At 60.7% G+C, this 18,371-nt stretch overlaps 1 protein-coding gene across 3 annotated transcripts in view; it reads right to left on the bottom strand.

The window, feature by feature from the left end:
• The window catches only part of MPRIP (myosin phosphatase Rho interacting protein), a 129,409-nt gene that overhangs the window by 22,821 nt on the left and 88,217 nt on the right, over window positions 1-18,371 (bottom strand). For 2 of the 3 annotated variants that reach the window (XM_060134580.1, XM_060134579.1), the window contains exons 6-13: window positions 16,469-16,688; window positions 15,152-15,311; window positions 11,081-11,222; window positions 10,168-10,272; window positions 8,606-8,662; window positions 7,502-7,570; window positions 5,056-5,145; window positions 1,068-1,177 (exon numbers count right to left, since the gene is read on the bottom strand). In XM_060134580.1, coding sequence (XP_059990563.1) covers window positions 1,068-1,177; window positions 5,056-5,145; window positions 7,502-7,570; window positions 8,606-8,662; window positions 10,168-10,272; window positions 11,081-11,222; window positions 15,152-15,311; window positions 16,469-16,688 — 953 coding nt within the window. Of the gene's footprint in view, window positions 1-1,067; window positions 1,178-5,055; window positions 5,146-7,501; window positions 7,571-8,605; window positions 8,663-10,167; window positions 10,273-11,080; window positions 11,223-14,797; window positions 15,312-16,468; window positions 16,689-18,371 lie in introns of all 3 variants that reach the window. The other variant, XM_060134581.1, reaches the window with a different exon arrangement.

The following is an 18,371-nucleotide window of genomic DNA, read 5'->3' as shown; positions in this document are numbered from 1 at the left end:
CGGCTGACCCTGGAGTGCACTGCTCATCAGGAGGACACTGCTGTCCCCATGGGCTGTGGCCCCAACACGGAGGGGAGGCGCCTCTCCCAAGCCATGTGTCGCCTGAGCGCGTCCTTCCTGCCCTTTCTGAGGCCAGAGCCACACACCTGCGACATCCCAAGGCTAACGAACCCCAGCCGGGCCCCGACCCACTGCACGCAGCCTCCTCAAAGTACCCGGAAAGAGCTTTGATCTCTGCTCCTGGTCGTAGAGACTCGGGAACAACCAGGTATTCTGTTCGTGCAATAAATGAAGGAATGAACAAACAATCGAACAGACAACACAAGGACGGAAGGACTAGAGAGAAGAGTCCTCCATTTAGGGTCCCTTCCTGCCTTCTTGTCCAAAGAGGTGCAGGTCACTAGCAAGGAGGCCAGAACTTGACCAAGGTGTGAGGCCGCCCTAGGCCAAGGAGCGCTGCGTGGGCACCAGGGTTGCCCCCTGGGCGCAACCTCCAACGCAAGAGAGTCACTCAAGAAGCATTTAAACGACCGGACCGAAAACTGCAAGCAAGAGGCTCTCAGAACCGGCGAAGGCGCCGAAGCCGTGAGGGTCAGGGCAGCAGAGTTCTCGACATCACAGCACCAGCCACACACAGGGAGCTTCTCCGCTTTTTGTAAAATGAAAACTTCAGGTTTCTAACCATCAGGGCAGGAGGAGGAAGGTGTGGGGCGAATCACGAGGTTTATGAAGCATGGATGTTGACACGGGGAACAGTTTCCCAACTTTGGCCTCCAGTACCAAGAGATGCAAAGAGAGCTTTGTCACAGCTGCACGGAAATCCAGCAGATTCAGGAGTGAGGCAGAAGGATCAAGAAAAGGAAACGCTAAGGTGGCCTGTGAATGCGGCATCGGAGCCGCCCTCACCCAGCCGTGGCTCAGTGCCCGGGCCCTGGGGAGCTTCTCCCGCGGCCAGGCCTGAGGGGGAAGGGTAACCTCCCAGGAGGCCAAGTGGAGAGTGAGTGGGCGGTGGACTGAAGGCCGGGGGGCAGGCTGTGCTGGGCCCCTCGGGCACCCTCCCGGCTCACCTGGTCACGTCGGGGGCAGAGATCGGGTGGACGTGCTTCATGATGGTCTGGATCCAATTCCGCCGGATTCCAGACGTCATAGCAGAGAGGGTGAAGGCGCCCTCCTTTGTCTACACAGAAGACGAGGAGTTAGCAGTGACTGGCACCTCCCCACCCCTGAAGAAGGCCCCGCAGGGAGGCTGGCGGCCAGGTGGCCGTCCCAGGAGTGCGGTATGTGCCTCACTCAGGATGAACAGAGCTGGAGGGCAAAGGAGAGAGCAAAGCCGCGAACACTGTCATGGCTGTGGCTAACCCGGGCGTCCCCTCCCCATGGGACCCAGCAGGCCTTTACTTTTACTGACACTCCCTGCTCTTTAAGGAGCTCGCAGACTGGAAGGAAGGAGAACGTGCGTGCGGGGAGCAGCGGGAAGGGGCCAGGGCATGGCAGGGCTAGGGAGGGTGGGCGAGTGGACGGGGAAGGGGTGCATGACCCAGGTGGAGGGAGTGGGCCTGGGGCGTGCAACCATGCACAACAGGCTCATAGGGTGACCGGGGACAGGAGTGGCAGGCACGAGGCTCAGTGGTGGCTGGGGCCCGATGGGGGCTGTGTCTGTTGGGCTGAGGAGGGGCAGGGAGACCTGCTGGGCGGCCGGGCTGGTTGTTCAGGTGATGAGAGGGACTTCAGAGAGGTGGAGGAGGTGGCATGCACAGCGCAGCACTGACAGGCTTGTGGGGGGGGGCACCTCAAGGACAATCCCTGGACCCCCCCACACACACTTGGGTGAGTTGGTGGGATGCCAATCAAGATGAAGGACATCACAGGAGGGGGCGGCATGGGCAGTGGGTGATGAGTGGCCTGGAGACACAGTCCCTGTGGCCCTGAGCGGCCCACGCGGCCCCAGCAAAGCTGAGGAGGGGTGGGGATGCGGGTGAGGAGGTGGCGGTGGCTGCACAGAGCCTCCTCCCCTGCCTCTGAGCCCATGGGCTCCTGTCTTACAGAAGTGAGGGAATCAGAACTCTTCAAGCTGCTCAAGCTACTCATAAATGGACCCACGAGACGTCAGCAAAACAGCTGATGGGAAGACACTGTTAGCAAGATGGGTTCGGGACAGGAGCTGGCATGGCCAGGGGCCAAAACTAAGAGAGCATCAGGGCACTGCAGAGCACAGCACAGCACGGGGTGACCTCGGCCCACCCCAGACCCCACCTGACGCCCCATCTAGACCACAGCCCACCACCCACATCCACTCCTCTCTCCCTCCGGTTCCCCCCAAAGCAGGCCAACCGGGGTGGGGGGGGGGCGTGGCCTCCAGGCTCCCTGAAGTGCTGGCCCCTGGGCCGCCTCCTGCTCCTGGTGTGCTGTTCATGGAGTGTGACCTCGGCCACCTTCTCCCACAACCTCAGTTCTCAGCTGCCACGAGCTCTCTCCCGGCCCCAGGCCCACACGCTGGCTGCTTGTCTACCAGTCTCAGAGGGCCCATCTCGGCCTCAAACGCACCACGGGCCAGGACGCTGCAGGCTCCGCCAACTCCCGCACACAGCTCACCGCACTCTGGGTCTCCAGCCCTTAACCCTGCCCCTCCCTCTCCCGGGCGCCCCGCACTTGCCAGACACCTGGCCTCCCGTCCCTGCTGCCCCACCAGATGCGTCTCACAGACACTCAGCTGCCTCCACATTCCGGTGCTTTCCACAACTCGGGGCAAGGCTGGCTCTCAACTCGGCACTCAGGGCTCCCCCATGCCACCCCGCCAGCTTTTGCACTCAGCCCCCTGGTAGATGCCACCAGGTCTGGTGGCCAGGCCAGGGACAGCTTTGCCCCTCGAGATCCTAAAGCTCCCTAGTGAGCCAGGCCGAGTCCCGCCAGGAAGCTGGCCTCCCGTGCTGGGCGCCATCTCTCCCGACTTAGAACTCCCAGTCCATGGGGCTCATGAGAAAGCCCCAGAACTCATAAGCTCACTGCCCCCTACCCAGGTAAAGTGACGAGGGGTCAGGCTGGTGGACGACATCAGCCAGGGAGCACAGGTGACTCAGAAACGCCCCATCTGTGACCAGGAGAGTCCCAGGTCACGGCCTTACTGCACAGAAAGTGACCCTAGAACATGATGATGTAACCTGCTCAGCGATGGGAATGGACGCATACCCCCAGGGTGCCCTGCCCAGAGAAGCCTGCCCTTCAAGATGGGGAGGTGAGAGGCTTCCCTGGTGGCACAGTGGTTAGGAATCCGCCTGCCAACGCAGGGGACACGGGTTCAAGCCCTGGTCCGGGAAGATCCCACATGCCATGGAGCAACTAAGCCCGTGCACCACAGCTACTGAGCCTGCACTCTAGAGCCCACGAGCCACAACTACTGAAGCCTGCGTGCCTAGAGCCCATGCTCCACAACAAGAGAAGCCACTGCCATGAGAAGCCCGCTCGCCGCAACTAGAGGAAGTCCGCGCGCAGCAACGCAACCAAAAATAAAAAGAAAAAAGATGGGGGGGGGCTCAGCGTGCGGCCCACAATGCCAGAACTTGGCACCGTCCCCAAATCTGTCCACAGAGAGGAGGCTAGAGGTCTAGCTCACTGAGCATATCTTTTCCTCCTAAAGGGATGAGGGGCAGAAGGGCATCACGGTGGGACGGCACGGGCCGTCAGATTGGCGCCACCTTCAGCTATGACTTGGTGCCCCCCACAGATGCCCTGCAGCCTGGTGGACTGGGGGCTGGATTTTTCCTTTTAATGAATTCATTGGCCTTCAGATCTGAACTCACTCCTCTGAGTTTGGTTAATATTAGTCATTGCCACATGCTGCATCTAGGCTGAATCCAGAGATACAGCTGAGTCTCTGGGCCCAAGTGTCAGAAGGTGACGCTGCAGGAGTCCCAGCCGGGGAGCCCCAGTGTGACAGCTGTCAGGCCACTTGGTTCCTATCGCACGCCTAAGGCTCTCATGGGGGAAGAATTAGCTTTCCCCAAAGGGAGGTCTGGCCTTTGCCCTGTGTCCTTGTGATGCACAGTGGGGCTAGCCAGACCAGAAAGACCAGCCATGCGGTGAAGGGCTGGGGCTCTGGCCATGCGCCATCAGCCAGGCTCTGGGGGACAGGGGGCTGGCACCTGCATTTGACCATGTGGACAGCAGTTCAGTTGATCAGTTATGAAGCCTCTATAAAAACTCTGGACACAGAGGCTTGGGCCTGGCACCAGGCCTGAAGCTTGGGCGAGCTTCCCATGTTGGAAGCTCTGTGTGTCATCACACGTCAGCGCCAAGAGGGAAACACGTCCCAAGGGCAGGAAAGCTTCATTTAGGGCCCTCCTGTTCAGTCCAGTTCGCCACGTGTTGCTTCCTTGGGCTGGTACCAATCTGTATGCCTCTGCTAAAATAAATCTACAGTCCTAAGTACGGTGTTTTCCTGTGTTCTGTGAGTCCTTCTGGCAAATTATCAAATGTGAGGGTGGTCTGGGGCACCCTCAGACTTATAGGTGGCATCAGAGTGAGGGCAGACACGGTAGCCGGGGGCCGGTGCCCTCACCACGAGCCTGGCTACCTCTGAGCAGCCCTTGGACCCCGAGCTTTGATGACATGGCCAGTGAGGACTGTTTCACCTGTCCGATCAGATTATTTTTTTGAGGACGGGGCAATGCCTTGCTCGTTGGGAGGTCTTCACAAGATTGTGGGGAGAAAGGACTCCAGTGAGTGGGTAAGTGGATGAATGAAGGACAGAGCAAGTGCATAAAAACCCAGCACCCTGAGAGTTAAGAACTCAACACTTTCACTCTAACTTCCCACATCCTTCCAACTGGCCCGAACTCCAGCGTTTAAAAAATGGGAGAAAAAGAAAGAACCTTTGGTAAAAAACCCTTTTAGACAGCCTTGAGAGAGATGCTAATGTCTTAATGTTTGCCGAGACTACAGATTGGGGGTGGGGTGAGGAGCTCCAGGGCAGAGGAGGGCACAGGATGAGGCACCAGCTGGTCAGGCCCACGGCCCCACCCTTGCACTCAGCCTCCCTGCAAACCCCACCCAGCTCACATGGATCTGGAAGCCATAGTTTCTCTGCACTGGGTACTCCGTGACATCATAACATGTAGACAAGTCTATCTCCCCATCCAAGTCGGCCGCCTGCGGAGAAAATGAGGGATTTAGAAAGTAAAGGCCAGTGCCCCGTGAACTGTACATGCTCACAGGCAGGGCGCTGCCTACCCCACACCACCTAGAAGCATCCACACCACCATTTTTCACACATCCTGCCAAAGACATCCCATGCCCGTGGTTCTCAAACCTCCTTTACACTCCTAAAAATTGATGGTGCCAAAGAGCTTGTTTATGTGGGTTGTACATACTGATGATATCTGCCTTATTAGAAATTAGGAAAAAAATTGAAACAAAAATTTATGCATTGAAGTACACAAACCCATTTCATTTTTTAACAAAAAGTATCATTTAAAAAAAACAGCAAGAGATTTTTGCAACTCTCTTTAATGCTTAACTTCCGAGGACAGCTGGGTTCTCACACCCCCGTCTCTGCACTCAAGTCTGTTTGTTGACATGTTTTTTTTTGTTTTTTTGTTTTGGCGGTACGCGGGCCTCTCACTGTTGTGTGCTCTCCCGTTGCGAAGCACAGGCTCCGGACGCACAGGCTCAGCGGCCATGGCTCACGGGTCCAGCTGCTCCGCGGCATGTGGGATCTTCCCGGACCGGGGCACGAACCCGCGTCCCCTGCATCGGCAGGCGGGGCTCTCAACCACTGCGCCACCAGGGAAGCCCTGTTGACATGTTTTGGTTGAAGCATATGAAGATGGTCTGGCCTCACACAGATACGAGATTGGAAGTGGGAAGTGAATTTTAAGTCTTTTCAAAAAGACAGTTGGGGCTGTTCTCCTTTGACAAGTGGTAGTTTCTTGAAGGTGAACTGCGAAGGGGATGCTTTCTGTCCTCTGCTGCATTAGAACCCATGGTTCTACCCTGCTCCTTGAGGGGGTCTTTCACCCCCACATGATCTGGTGACACTGTCTCGTCCTCTGGAAGAGCCCCCAGATACTGACGTTTCCTTGTACAGGAGCAAACACTGCATTTGTTATTATCACCACCTGTTCAGTCAGGAGAGTCTGTAAGCTCGGGGGAGACTGTCAAGTTAGTGATGGTGAACACAAGTTTTCCAAAGTTCCAGTTTTGCTTGGAAGCTCAAACTGAATCACTGGTAACAATTCTGTCGGTCGTTTTCCTTGAAGGAAGAGACTCACTTGGTTCATTTTTAAGAAAACGTCTGCCGAACACCCAAACCGAGCAAGCACTTGTGCGTCGTACATTCAGGCAGAGGCGGTGGGCCGCGAGGAGAGGTGGCCGGCGGGGCGGGCAGCGCAGGCAGCGGGCGAGTGCTCCCCCGGGACGGCCGTCACACCTGGACAAGCAGCAGGAGCAACCTCTGCCAACCAACCTCCCATCTCACATCACAGAGTATTACCGAAGTGGGCACCTTTCCTGCTCTGTTAAGGCCCTTTCTGTAACTTCACAGTGTGTGGCGGTGAAGGATGCACGGGGGCCAGCCACCTGCTCCTGCAGCGTGACCAGGCTGAGGCACCCATCAGTGCAAAGGCCAACACAACGGAAAAAGGAAATGGCATCATAGTTTTATGACACTATTTTTGTTACAGAAGAATCCCTGAACGGGTCTCCAGGGGTCCACAGACCACACTCAGAACAGCCAAACACCCATGCTCCTGTGGCCCCTGACTTTAGGCTCCCCCAGAGACCCACCACCCACACTGCTCTACATCTGTGCTTGTGTCACTAACGTCCTTCCACTGCAGTCCAGACAGAACTTAGTGTCAGGGTATATAAGCAGCCCCTAGCGTTAGACATTTAGGTTCTTTCAGATCTCCTGCTGTTACAGAAGCGCAGGAACCACTGACATGGAACACATCTCTTTCTTCACATGTGGGAGTATATCTGAAGGATTCCTGGAGTGGAATGCAAGGGAAAAGGTGCAGAAACAGACTTCCAAGTTGCTCAAAACAGATGATTTTTTTTGTAGGTGAAGAAAAAAAGAGCCCCTTCTGTTTGGTGTTCGACCGTGGAATCAGGACTCTCAACCAGGCTGGCCAAGTTCACCTGCCACGTCCCATCCTTGTCCAGAAAACAAGGGGCAAGATTTAGTTCAGTTCTTTAAAGACTCAATTCACCACAAAATCTCTGTATAGAAAGAACAAAACCACTCACCCTGAGTTTTAAAACAAGACGTCTTTCAGTGTTCTTCAAAGAACACAGACAAGAAAAGCCACTGAAACCCCCGTACCTGGGTGCTGAAAGCAGGGCCTAGAGAGCCCACTTTCCAGCAGGAACCAGCCCCGGGAACATCAGACTCCTCTGCAGATCTGGACTGGGCTACCCGTCCACCCGGAGGGGACTTTGGCCCAGGAACAGCGGTGCCACCTGGACCTCCCCTGTCCCTACAGAGGAACGGAGCTGAGACACTCACCTCCTCAGCCACCGAGTCCCTGTAGAACCTCAGGCTTTGATCAGCAAGGACAAACCAGTGTTTCTTCCACTGAAAGAGAAGGGAAAACCAAGACTCAACTCCCACCCTTCCCGCTCTGAGGCACCCAACAGCCAGGGTCCTGGGGCACCTCACTGGGCACAGGTAACGCAGAGGGCAGGCGGCCCCTCCCGCTGGGGCAGACACACACAGGACTCCACTCGGGCCATGGGCAGCCATGCGCGCACAACCTCTCCCCGGCGATGAGGCGGTGCGGACAGCTGTGGTGGGCCACGGGCTGCGTGTGCTCCACCCGCAGAGGCGTGGCTGCTGAGCGGGGCTGCGGCTCCAGAGGCTGCAGATAGGGGCTGGGCCCCCAGAGCCAAAAGGAGGCCACCTGCAAGCCACGGCCACTCCCTGGCTAACCAGAGGGGCGCCCACCTGCCGCCGGCAGGAGCAACCCAACCAGCTGGCCTCCCAAATCTTCACCGTGAGGAGCAAGGCGGGGAGGCTCGAGGCTCCAGGCAGGGCCGAGGGGATTGATGTGGTAGAGAGAGAAGAGGGCATTTGGGCACGGTCACTCAGGAAGCGGGGAGGGGACTCTACGGGCCTCTCGGTGGGACCCGCAGGCTCATCCTCCTGCCTCCTGGGAGGCCTGGCCTCCGCCCCAGCAGCCACGAATGGCTCGATCTTCCTGCTCAAGTCCACTGCTCCCCGCAGGGCCGCGGCTGCACCCTGGCTACTGGCTCCACCCCACAACCAGAAGGCCCTCCTGTCCTGGGGAAGCCTGGGCTCTCGGGAAACTTCTGGGAAAGGTCACCAGGTGGGGAGCCAGTGCTGCAGCACGTCCCCAGGCCCGATGCTGAGACCCCGTTGGGAGCAGAACAGTCCCTGTGCTGGCAGCGGGCAGGCCGGCGGCCCCCACCCCCACTGCACCCCCAGTTCTGAGGAGATGGGGTCTTGGCCACGACCCTGGTCCCCAAGATGAGAGGGTGTGCTGGAGGCGGGGGACAGGGCCAGCGCTCATACACCCGCAGGGACAAGGCCAGCTGGACCTCATGCCTGCTCCCCGGCGCCTCAGGAAACACAGCAGCTCTGGCCACTCACCTGGCCATCCTCATACTGCCTGGTCAGCCAGCCTTTCTTGAAGTTCAGCAGGTCGGGCTAAGAAAGGGAAAAAAAAGAACAGTTGAGAGGAAAGCAGCGGTGTCCCGGTTCTGGGTAAAGGGTGACTGGCAAGGCAGCTGTCTCTCCCCCAATGAGGGGGCCCCGGAAAGGGGCTAATCCACCTGCCAGAGGAGCCCCCGTGGCCCCTCGCCCTGGCAGGGGCTGCCAGAGCTGCTCCCCGGACGCGCGTCTTCGAGGAGCGCGAGGCCCCCTCACCCCGTGAGCAGCACAAGTGGGGCTGCCTGACTGCTGCGCCCGCAGGGCTGCCCGGAAGGCAGAGAAGAACGGCCCCGACAGAGTCACCCGGCATTTCGTGTGGAGGGAAGCTGTGCAGCGATGGCTGAAAGGAGAGCTGAGAAGTTCTCACAGAGGCCACAGGAAGACTGAGAGCAGAGACCACGCCCGGTGTGAAGCAAGACGCAGCAGCAAGCCTGCCGAGACCCTCAGGCCACTGACCTGCCAAGATGAGTCTGAGTCTCCGTTTCCCTACAAGAAGCAGAACCAGGGCCGCAGGCACCGAACGCGGCGCTGTCCCTGCTCTTCCCTCTGGCACCTGTGCGCCGGAGCCTGAGGAGCAGCCTGAGAGCACCTCGAGGGCCGCAGGCAGGCAGCCCCTGGGCCTGGCTTGTGTCACACATCGGGGCGCAGGCGAGGCCAGTGTGGAAAGAGATGTGGCCCACTGCTCCCCTCGGCCCGTGTGCTCTTCCACAGCCATCGCGACCAGAACGGGGCTGTGTTTTTATATTCCAAGGACCCAAGGAGGGTTTAAGAGAACACATGCCACGTAGTGGGACACCAGTCAGCCACACGCGTCCTGGAGCCTCTGCTCCAAACCCGCGAGCGAAACCCAGACTCCAGGCAAGAAAGCCTCCACCCTGGCCCCACGGCTCCAAGTCAGGTTGCCGCTGGAGGCCCCACGCCTGGGAGGGGCGGCATCAGCCCCAGGCTCCTCGGAAGGCTGAGGACAAAGCAGAGGAGGGCCCATACAGCTGCCAGCTGTCCTCACTCCTGGGACGTTGGCCTGCCATGCGGGGCTCCCCAAGGGAGGGACGGGCCCGCTCGACCCGCCTGACCACTCCCTACCTGCACCCGATGGCCACGGCTCCCATGCCCTGGAGCAAAGGCTGGGCTCCCTCCGTGGTGACCCCACGAACAAGACAAGTGCCCAGCAAGAGGGGGGCTCCCGACTCCAAAATGTCACAGAAACAAACACCCAAAACAAGAAGAACGGAGGTTCGTCCTGTGGCCCTGATTCCCCGGAGCCAGAATTCCGCTGCTCTGGCCAGATGGCCTCCTCTGCTGCGGACCTCAGAGCTCAGGATGCCCACGCAGCCCAGAGAAGGGGCAGAAACACGGCACCTGCTTCCCACGCACGGACGTGAGGGCCCGTGCACAGAAGGGACGCCAGCGCGGAGGCACAGGCAGCAGCAGCAAAGAGCCCAGGGGACAGAAGCAGCAGGAGCAGCGTCTCCAGGCCTCGGAGCGCGGGCGCCCGGGCTCACCGTCAGGGAGGGCTCCGTGGACCTCCTGTCCAGTGACTTGGCTCTTCGGTGTGGAGACAGGGGGGAGGCCGAGGCGTCCGGGAGAGGAGCTTCGCTGGGGAGGTCCTGTGGCAGAGAGCAGCCCCGTCAGCACCAGCCAGCCCCTGGGCAGCCGGAGCCGCGGGAGGGCCGGGCTGCAGGGCCATGTTCCGGACGAGGAGGGGGCGCTCTGCCGTCTGGGCTCCCTCAGCACCTCTGCCCGTGAGGACAGGACCTGCGCCCAGACTCCTAGTCCCACGCCTCCAGCTGCCCGCGGCCGGGGCCGAGCCACCCTGGTGGGAGAGCAGCCTTTTCTTGCAGACGCACCAGCCATGTGGCTCTCCTGGCCCCCGTCCTCCCCGGGCCTCGTGGGGTCACAGAGGAAAGACGCTGGGCTCTGTGCAGTGAGCACTAGGGCCCCTCTGAGCCCAGAGAGAACAGAAGGAAGACGGAGGGCAGACTCAGGGGGGCCACGAGAGGTGGGTGGCCCAGGAGAGGTGGGTTTCAGAAGCGGAATCCACCTTGGGGACTGGGCGGAGAGAAACTGGGGCTGTGGCCACCACCCGAAAGAGAGAGGAAGGAAAAGTATTCAGCCTCGCGGCCCGACTGCCTCAGAGAGGAAGAGACTGGCTCTGGTTACGACCTGGGACCAAAAAAAGGCTCACGAGAGCAGCTTTCAGCAGAGACGGACGGAGCTCCGAGAGGAAGACGCAGAAGACAGGCCTCACCCTCAAGATGTCCACTCAATGGGGAAGGAGATGAGAGACCCGAGAGAGAACCAGGAGATGCGAGTGGGAGGCCGGGCAGAAGAGCGTCCGGGTGTGAGTGGGGCCTCGGTGGGTGTGGGGGCCTCGTGCTGACCCTGCCCCCGCCGCCCCGGAGCCTGAACGCTCACCCGCTTCCGGGGGAAGGCCCTCTTCTCGCTCCGGCCCTGGCGAGTGTCGCTGGACAGCGAGGGCCCGGCTGACACGTTGGTCTCCATGTGCTCTGCCTTCTCGATGTCCAAGGCCTCAAATTTCTCTATTACCTGGGACCTCCTGCAAGAGAGAGCATGAGGCGGCTGAGGGGGAGACAGGGTCCCCCAGAGCCCGAGGGGACGTGGTCCGGAGTCTCGGAGGGGCTCCCGCAGCCAACACCCCACGCCTGGCTCGCGCAGGGCCCCGGCAGTGCACACCGCTCGCTCAGCCAGCTCGCCTCGGACACCCCTGCTCCCTCTCCCACCTCCGCTGAGGGGGGTCTTTTGGGGGGCTGCCAGCAGTTCACAGGCAAGGCCCTTCCCTTCCACCAGACGCTTCCTTGCCCTCTGCCTCCCAGCCCCCACACTGGAGTCCCCGCACGCTCTGTCGCTCTGTCGTGCTGACGAACTCGGCAGTCACATGCTCAGCGCTCGGCACCCTCTCCTGAGCCAGACGCATCAGAAGGCAGCCAGCACCCCGGAGGGCACCGTCCTCATCACATTCCTCAGCATATCTGATGCGGCCCCCACCCCAGGGCATCCAAAATTTAGCAAGAAAAAGACCCACGAATTAACATTGTTTCTGCCAACAGTAAAAAGAATCAAAACCCAAATTAAAAACAAAGCAAGTTGATTTCGTGTGAAAGGGCGGGCGGCATCATCAGGCCATCTACGGCTGGAGACGGAGCTGAGATGGGAGCGAAGCAGGCGGAGGAGGGGCGAGTAACGTCACACAGCGACACAGCAGGAGGAGGTGGAGAGGGGCAAGACCTGAAAGAAAATAAGGCTGGAGAATGAATAAACAGAAAAGGACTGCTTGTAAAACTCAAATCATGGTAAATCAAAAATTATTCAAAGAATTAAAGTAGCAAAACCCCGAGGTGATCACTGAGGAGCGCGACCAGTGAGGAGCCACGAGCAGCCGCATGGGGGACACGCCCTCGGGGGCTGCCCGCGTGTCTCCGGCCAGAGGCCTGTCCTCCCAGAGATGCCGCCCAGGCAGGCGCCCCGAGATCGCCTCACACGGAGGGCTGTCCTTGCATCTGGACGAGCAGCAGAGTCGAGGGCACCTAGTGAGGGGCCGCTGGGCCCAGAAGCCTAAAGTCTAACTGCATGAGGAAGTGGGGGAACCGGCCCCCATCCCGAGGCCCCGGAGGCCAGCTCGCCCTCGGGAGGCGCACAGTACAGGTGGCTCTCAGGGCTTCTTCCTCAGGAAGGCAGAACTCCTGGGGACCCGGCTCCCTGTGAAGCCAGGGCCTGCGGCGCTCTCAGCTCCCGCGGAGTCTCCTCCAAGGACAGAGCTGTCCGCAGGCAGCCTGCGGGGCCAGCAGCGGTGCGGCCTAGGGGGCAGCAGGGGAGCGAGCGAGCGCGGGAAGCCGGGGCGGCGGGAGGGCCTGGGAACCACGGGGAGCTCTCGCGGGTGCTCGGGCTGGCCGGGCGGCTGAGGTGGCCTGTCCCCAACCGACCTGCCGGGTTTAGAGGACACTCCAGGCCCGCTCACAGGCCTCGGTGCCGCCACATGCAGAACGAGAGCTCTTCCAACTGACCCCGGGACCAGAAAGCCCCAGGAAGGCCTTGAGGAGCAGCGCCCGGCAAGGCACAGGCGAATCGCATGCTGCGAGCCGGCCATGGCCGCGAGGGGGTCAGAGGAGCGGACAGGGCGGCGCCACCTGCCAGGGAGTCAGCCACGGTTGACTCTGCCAAGTGGGGCCTTTGAAACTTGGGTCCATTGAAGCCCTGCAGGTGTGACAGCAAAGGCCTCCCAGGTGGGCCAGTGATGGGACGGAACCCGACCTCTCCAGGCTGCCAGCCAAGGCGCAGACAGGACCGCCGGCAGCTGGTTCTGGGGTCAGTCACCAGCAGTTCAACCAGGGCCAGGGCCCCCCACGCTCAGTCGGCAGCAGCTCGCCATCCGAGAAGGATTACTTCCGGGCCAGGGCTCGTCAGGAAACCCACCCCTGAGGCCCCCCCAGTCGGGCTCCCGGGCCGCTGCCACTCTGGGTAGCTGTGGCCGGCGTCCTGCCCACGTGGGGTTCTGTTCTACATCCCCAGAGACAGGAATCCAGTCCAGCACTGGGAGGGGCGGCTACTCAGGACCAGAAAGCAGGCCTCGGAGAGGGACAGCAGCCAGTCAGATGTCATGAGGGGTCAGTAGGAAAGTGACGTGACAGTGTTAGGATGCAGCGCGGAGGGGCCCCAGGGCAGCCTGCACCAGGTGAAAGCACATCCCCATGGTAGCGAAGAGCAGGCGGAAGCAAAGCCCCAGAGATGCCGTGTAGCCTGGGCTGCTAGCTGAGAGGGAACTCCAAGCCAAGCAGGTGCGCTGAATGTTAATTCTTTGGTCCCCGCCAAACCAGGTGTGGCTGCCCACTCAGGGGCCTCCAGGATGCAGCAAGAAGACTGGCCGCCTACATCTGGCAAGTCCGTTGACTTATACTTCTGGCAAGTCCATTCACTTATACTTAAGTGCGCTCAGGACAGCCTCGGCCCTGTCCCGGGTCCATCCTGGCAGCAGGGCCCTCCCGTTCCCAGGTCCGGCCTGGGGTTTATGTCGCGGCTCTGCTGTCCCAGGCAGTTCCCGTGAGGAGACGCCCTGCTTCTGCGCCCCCGTCTCTGCCCCTGCATACCAGGGTGGTCATACATCTCTCAAGGTTACTAATGAACCAGGCGGACAGACACTGGAGGGCGCCCCCCAGTACAGGTAAGCTTCCCCCTCCCCAGCACTGAGGCACCTTGTTTCCTTCTCTCTCTTCCTAGTGCTGGAGGGCACATTTGGGAAAGCAGGTGGTGCTAAGAAGCAAGAGAGCAGGAGAGCAAAGCAACCTGCTCCCAGCCAACCCCTCGAGGGGGAGCCCAGGGCCACCCAGTCTGTCCCCATAGCTCACCCCAACTCTGAGCTGGGCTTGGGCAGGGGGAGGGCGGCAGCAGGACACTCCACAGACACTTGTGGAACTTGGGTCTGAACCTCTTTCTTAGAAAACAACTTCTTTGGAAATGTAATGAAAACTATGGATTTTCTTTTTCCAGAACATGAATCGTTTCGAGAGGTTCACATCCCGCCAGCAGCCCACGCAGCTGGGTGCGAACCCTCTTGCTGGGCAGACGCCCCATTTATAGACTCAGGAGTGGAAGCTCCTACTGGCAGGGGCACTGGGGCACTCTGGGCCGGGCCTGGGCCTGAAGCCTCCGAGATGGAACCTTGCAAGATCTTGCCACCCACTCTCCAGGGGAACGAGGGAAGGGCCCTCCTACCCTCAGACCACAGTCAAGTCCCACACCTCCACCAGCCCTGGCCCAGGCCCATCTCCAAACCCTGTCTCTCCCCAGGCACTCGTGTGTGTGTGTGTGTGTGTGTGTGTGTGTGTGTGTGTGTGTGTGTGTGTGTGTGTGTGTGTGTGTGTGTGTGTGTGTGTGTGTGTGTGTGTGTGTGTGTGTGTGTGTGTGTGTGTGTTGGGGCGGGGGGGCGCGGGGAGGAAACATGTAACAAAGTGTGTGAGGGTGTACGAGAATGTGACGGAATGCACGTGTGTGAGGGTGCACAGGTGGGTGTGTGTCTAAGAGAATGTGAGTGTGCACGGCAGGGGCTGCAAGGGTGGGAGAGTGTGCACCCACGTTTGCGAGCACATGGCCCTCCAGTCGCCCCCCCACCGCCCTTACCTCCGCTCGTTGCCAAACAGACGGGCCACCTCTTCCCTGCCAGGGCTTCGGGCCCGAGTCCTACGCTCCAGCCGCCTTCTCTCCACCTGGAAAGCTTCTCGGTGGCTGATCCTGATGGCCTTAGGGACGTCGGCCAGGGTGGCATACTGCCTGCTGGCTTTAAAGGCAGAGGCGCGCCCCGGTCTCTCTGCACCCCGCCCCCCAGCGCTGCCGGAGTCCACGTGGGTAGGGGGCCGGCTGGCTGTGTCCAGGGAGCCGAAGGAGCCACTGCAGACGGTTCGGCCAGAGGGCTGAGGACCTGGGGGAGGAAAGGGACGGCCAAGCTCCCGGGAGGGCGGGCCGGAGCCACTGTACCTGTTGGTGGGAGTGCCGGGGCTGGGCGGGGAGAGCGGCGGCGGCAGCGGCTGCTCCTCGGCCTTCGCGTCCTGCTTGGTCTTCTCCAGGGAGAAGTAGCCGCTCTCCACCCGGACCTTGCGGCCACAGTCCACACGCTCGCTGCTCGAGGTGCTCTCCTCTGGAAGAGGGGCAGGAGACATGCTGGGCCGGCTGCCACCTCTGGTTGAGGACTTTCCAAGAAGGCACGCAGATCCAAACAGGCCACCTCTCTACCTCCTACCTCCAAAGGCTGGCGTGGCCCCCCCAGGGCAGAGCCCCAGGAGAGGAACTTACCCTTATCTGCCTCTCCCTACCGGGCTGCCGCTGACAGACTGTCAGGGGCTCCCTGAGCTTCTAGACTGGGGGCTCCGCTGGGAGAGCAGGATTCTCCCAGGAGAGACGTCCCAGCAACAACTACTTCCTACCGAACATCAAGGAGGAATCCAGGGGCCAACCAGCCACGCAACCTTTTAGTACATTTTTGGAGGGACGGGCAGAGAAGCACCTTGGCAGGAGTGAGAGGAGTGAACGGTTCTGGATGTGGATGGGCGTGTGCTGCCTGGGGAGGGCTGAGGGACCTTCTGCCCAGAGCCCGTACAAGATGCATTTCACCTGAACGAGCTGGGTCCCAACTGTCCATGCGCCTCTAGTGGCCTGGACAGGTGTAAAGGGAAAAGCCAGCCTGTCTCGTGCAGAGCCCTCTAGGGCCTGGACGAGGGAGGCTGAGGCTGCTGCCCCGCTTCTGCTCAGGCAACTCCAAGTGCTAGGTGGAGAAGCGCAGTCATGCCAACCATTTCCTCCCCAGCATCCTCTTCCCCTGCTTCACCCAGGCGCCTGGGCAGAATGGGACAGAGCAGGACGAGACAGCCCTCACTGCTGCTGCTCTCAGGACACAGTGGGCTTCCAGAGATAACGGGGACTTGAAGACGAAGCAGCCATGAGACACAGGAACCAGAGGCCCCCTTGTACACAGACCTCGTTACAGAGCATCCTGATTACACGACACCGGCCTGGGGCTCACAGAGCAGGTGCTGTCTTCCTCCTTTACAGGTAGGACTAAAAGAGCTACAGGGGAGGGGCAGGGCAATGGCTGGAGGCCAGCGACCCAGGTCCCACACCAGGCCAGGCCCAGCCCGGGGCTGACGGACACAAGGTGAGGGAGCCTGAGGCCCGGGGCTCACGATCGGCTCAGAGGCCCCGAGTCCCAGAACCAGCTCTGTCGGGAGGCCCATTCTAGTGCTTCCAGCTGGGGCACCAGGACAGGTGGGCCCGAGGGCCAGCCGGGCCACCACTTACCATCTCTGCTCTCCAGCCCTGGCTCCCTCAGGGTGCTGGCCACAGGAGGCTGGCTCTGGCTGGGACTCTGAGCTGGACTCGGGCTGCTCCCATCGGGCTGGTCCTTGGCCCTCATTTCTTCCTGCCAGAGTGTGGACTTGGTGGTGGGAACCTTCTCAGCACTGGGGATGCTGCTGCTGCTGCTGCTGCTGGTGACAGCCATCTTGGCCGGCCCTGGCTCCTGCAGGGGAGAGCGGTGTCCGTGCGGGCCTGGGAGCACACGGGCTGAGCCGCCCGGGTACCTGGCTACCAAGGTCAACTACACCATGTCAGAGGCCCAGAATGCCAGAAGGGAAGGCTCAGAACAGAGATGTCCTGGTTGGGCTGGAAGCTTTTTCTCTTCTGCAGCCCCAGCTAGCACCCCAGGTGGGAACCCAGGCCAGAGCTGGTGCTGCCCCAAGGGAGAAGCATTTGTGCGAGAGGTACTTAGCCAGACACAGAGTCCAAGGCCAGAGCACACAGAGAACCGTAACTCCACACTGCAAGCCTAGAGCCCAGACAGGGCAGGGCTGGGACCCCCGCCACCATGCAGCACCTGCTCGGGCCCTGGGCCCGAGTCCCTGCCCACCCAGGGCACTGGGGTGCCTGCTGCTGAGGGGCTGCCAGCAGGATGGCTCTGGGTGCCCCCAGAAATGAGGCACATCTCAGCTGTCTTTTCCCAAAACACAGGGACCACCTGCTGGGCTCTCGGGGCGCCGCACCCTCCAGCCCTCACCAACCACCCCGCAGGGGAGGATGCCTGGGCTGAGAGGAGGCGGCAGCCCACGCTCGCCCGGCCAGTAAGAGGCAGAGTGGGGCTCTGAGCACTTTCCACCACCAGGCACCCCGGGAGCAGGAGAAAGGCCCAAGAGGGGGCTTCACGTTGTACGGGCACCCCTGAGGAGCCACCAAGAAGCCCAGGCACCCTGTGTCCCAAAGTGAGAGACAGGCATTTCACCAGGTCCAAAGTTTCCTTAGCTCTGCAAGGATCTCAGGCTTCCTGGGATGGGATAAAGCCAGGATGACTCTTCCCACAGACCCAGGATACACCTGACCGCCCATTCAGGCAGAGCCATTAGCAGACCTGACTCCCCAGCTGGAGATTCCCGAGAGCTCTGACCCACCACGGAAGAAGTGGACTTGGAAGAACATGGTGTGGTTTCTGACAGTTTCCTGAGACTAAAACAGAACCAGCTCCAATGACCCGAGGAAGCCTGGCCCTGGGGCCCCTGCTCCACACCCCAGCGGTGACGCTTTCCTAAGCAGAAGCCGTTCTGGGTGCCGCTGCCCTGCCCCCTCCCAACAACCTGAGGTTTGTGCTCAGAGGCTGGGCGTGGCTCTGCCGGGCCCAGGGTGGCACTGAGATTCCTCCTGCAGAGCTGGGCGGGGGTGACCTGAAGACCTTGCTCGGTGCATCTGTCCCCTCTGTGGAGGGAAGGCTGGACCAAGGGAGACAACCAAGGGAGACAGAGGCCGCCAAAAAGGGTTGAGGGGGAGGGGCGGCACTGTGCCCATGATGGAAGGCCCTTCCTGCCAGTGCTCTCAGCCCCACGCCATGAGTGTAGCACCCCGGCACATGCATAACCCTCTCTGACGCCTGGGGTGAGCCCAGCACTGGGTAGGGAGTGGGCTTGCAAGGATCCTCAAGAGGCAGAGGAAATTCCAGGCCTGACATGCAAGGGGCAGTGACTGGGAGCTTAAGGAACACATTTCCCAGCACCAAGCGCTCCCAGACCTGCCTCCTGGGCCTGGGCCCCCAACCTGCACAGGGCTGGTTGCACCCACAGATCCCTCCCAGGCTCCCACTTCTGGGGACTCACCCCAGAGAACAGGGGCCCTGGGGTTCTCTGGACGGCGGCCAAGGCCCACAGGGAGCTTTTTTTCT

This window comes from Lagenorhynchus albirostris, chromosome 20 (genome assembly GCF_949774975.1).
Source record: "Lagenorhynchus albirostris chromosome 20, mLagAlb1.1, whole genome shotgun sequence".
In the NCBI taxonomy this organism is placed as follows: domain Eukaryota; kingdom Metazoa; phylum Chordata; class Mammalia; order Artiodactyla; family Delphinidae; genus Lagenorhynchus; species Lagenorhynchus albirostris.
Note: the sequence above shows the minus strand (reverse complement) of the source record. Positions and strands in the feature narration are given on the sequence as shown.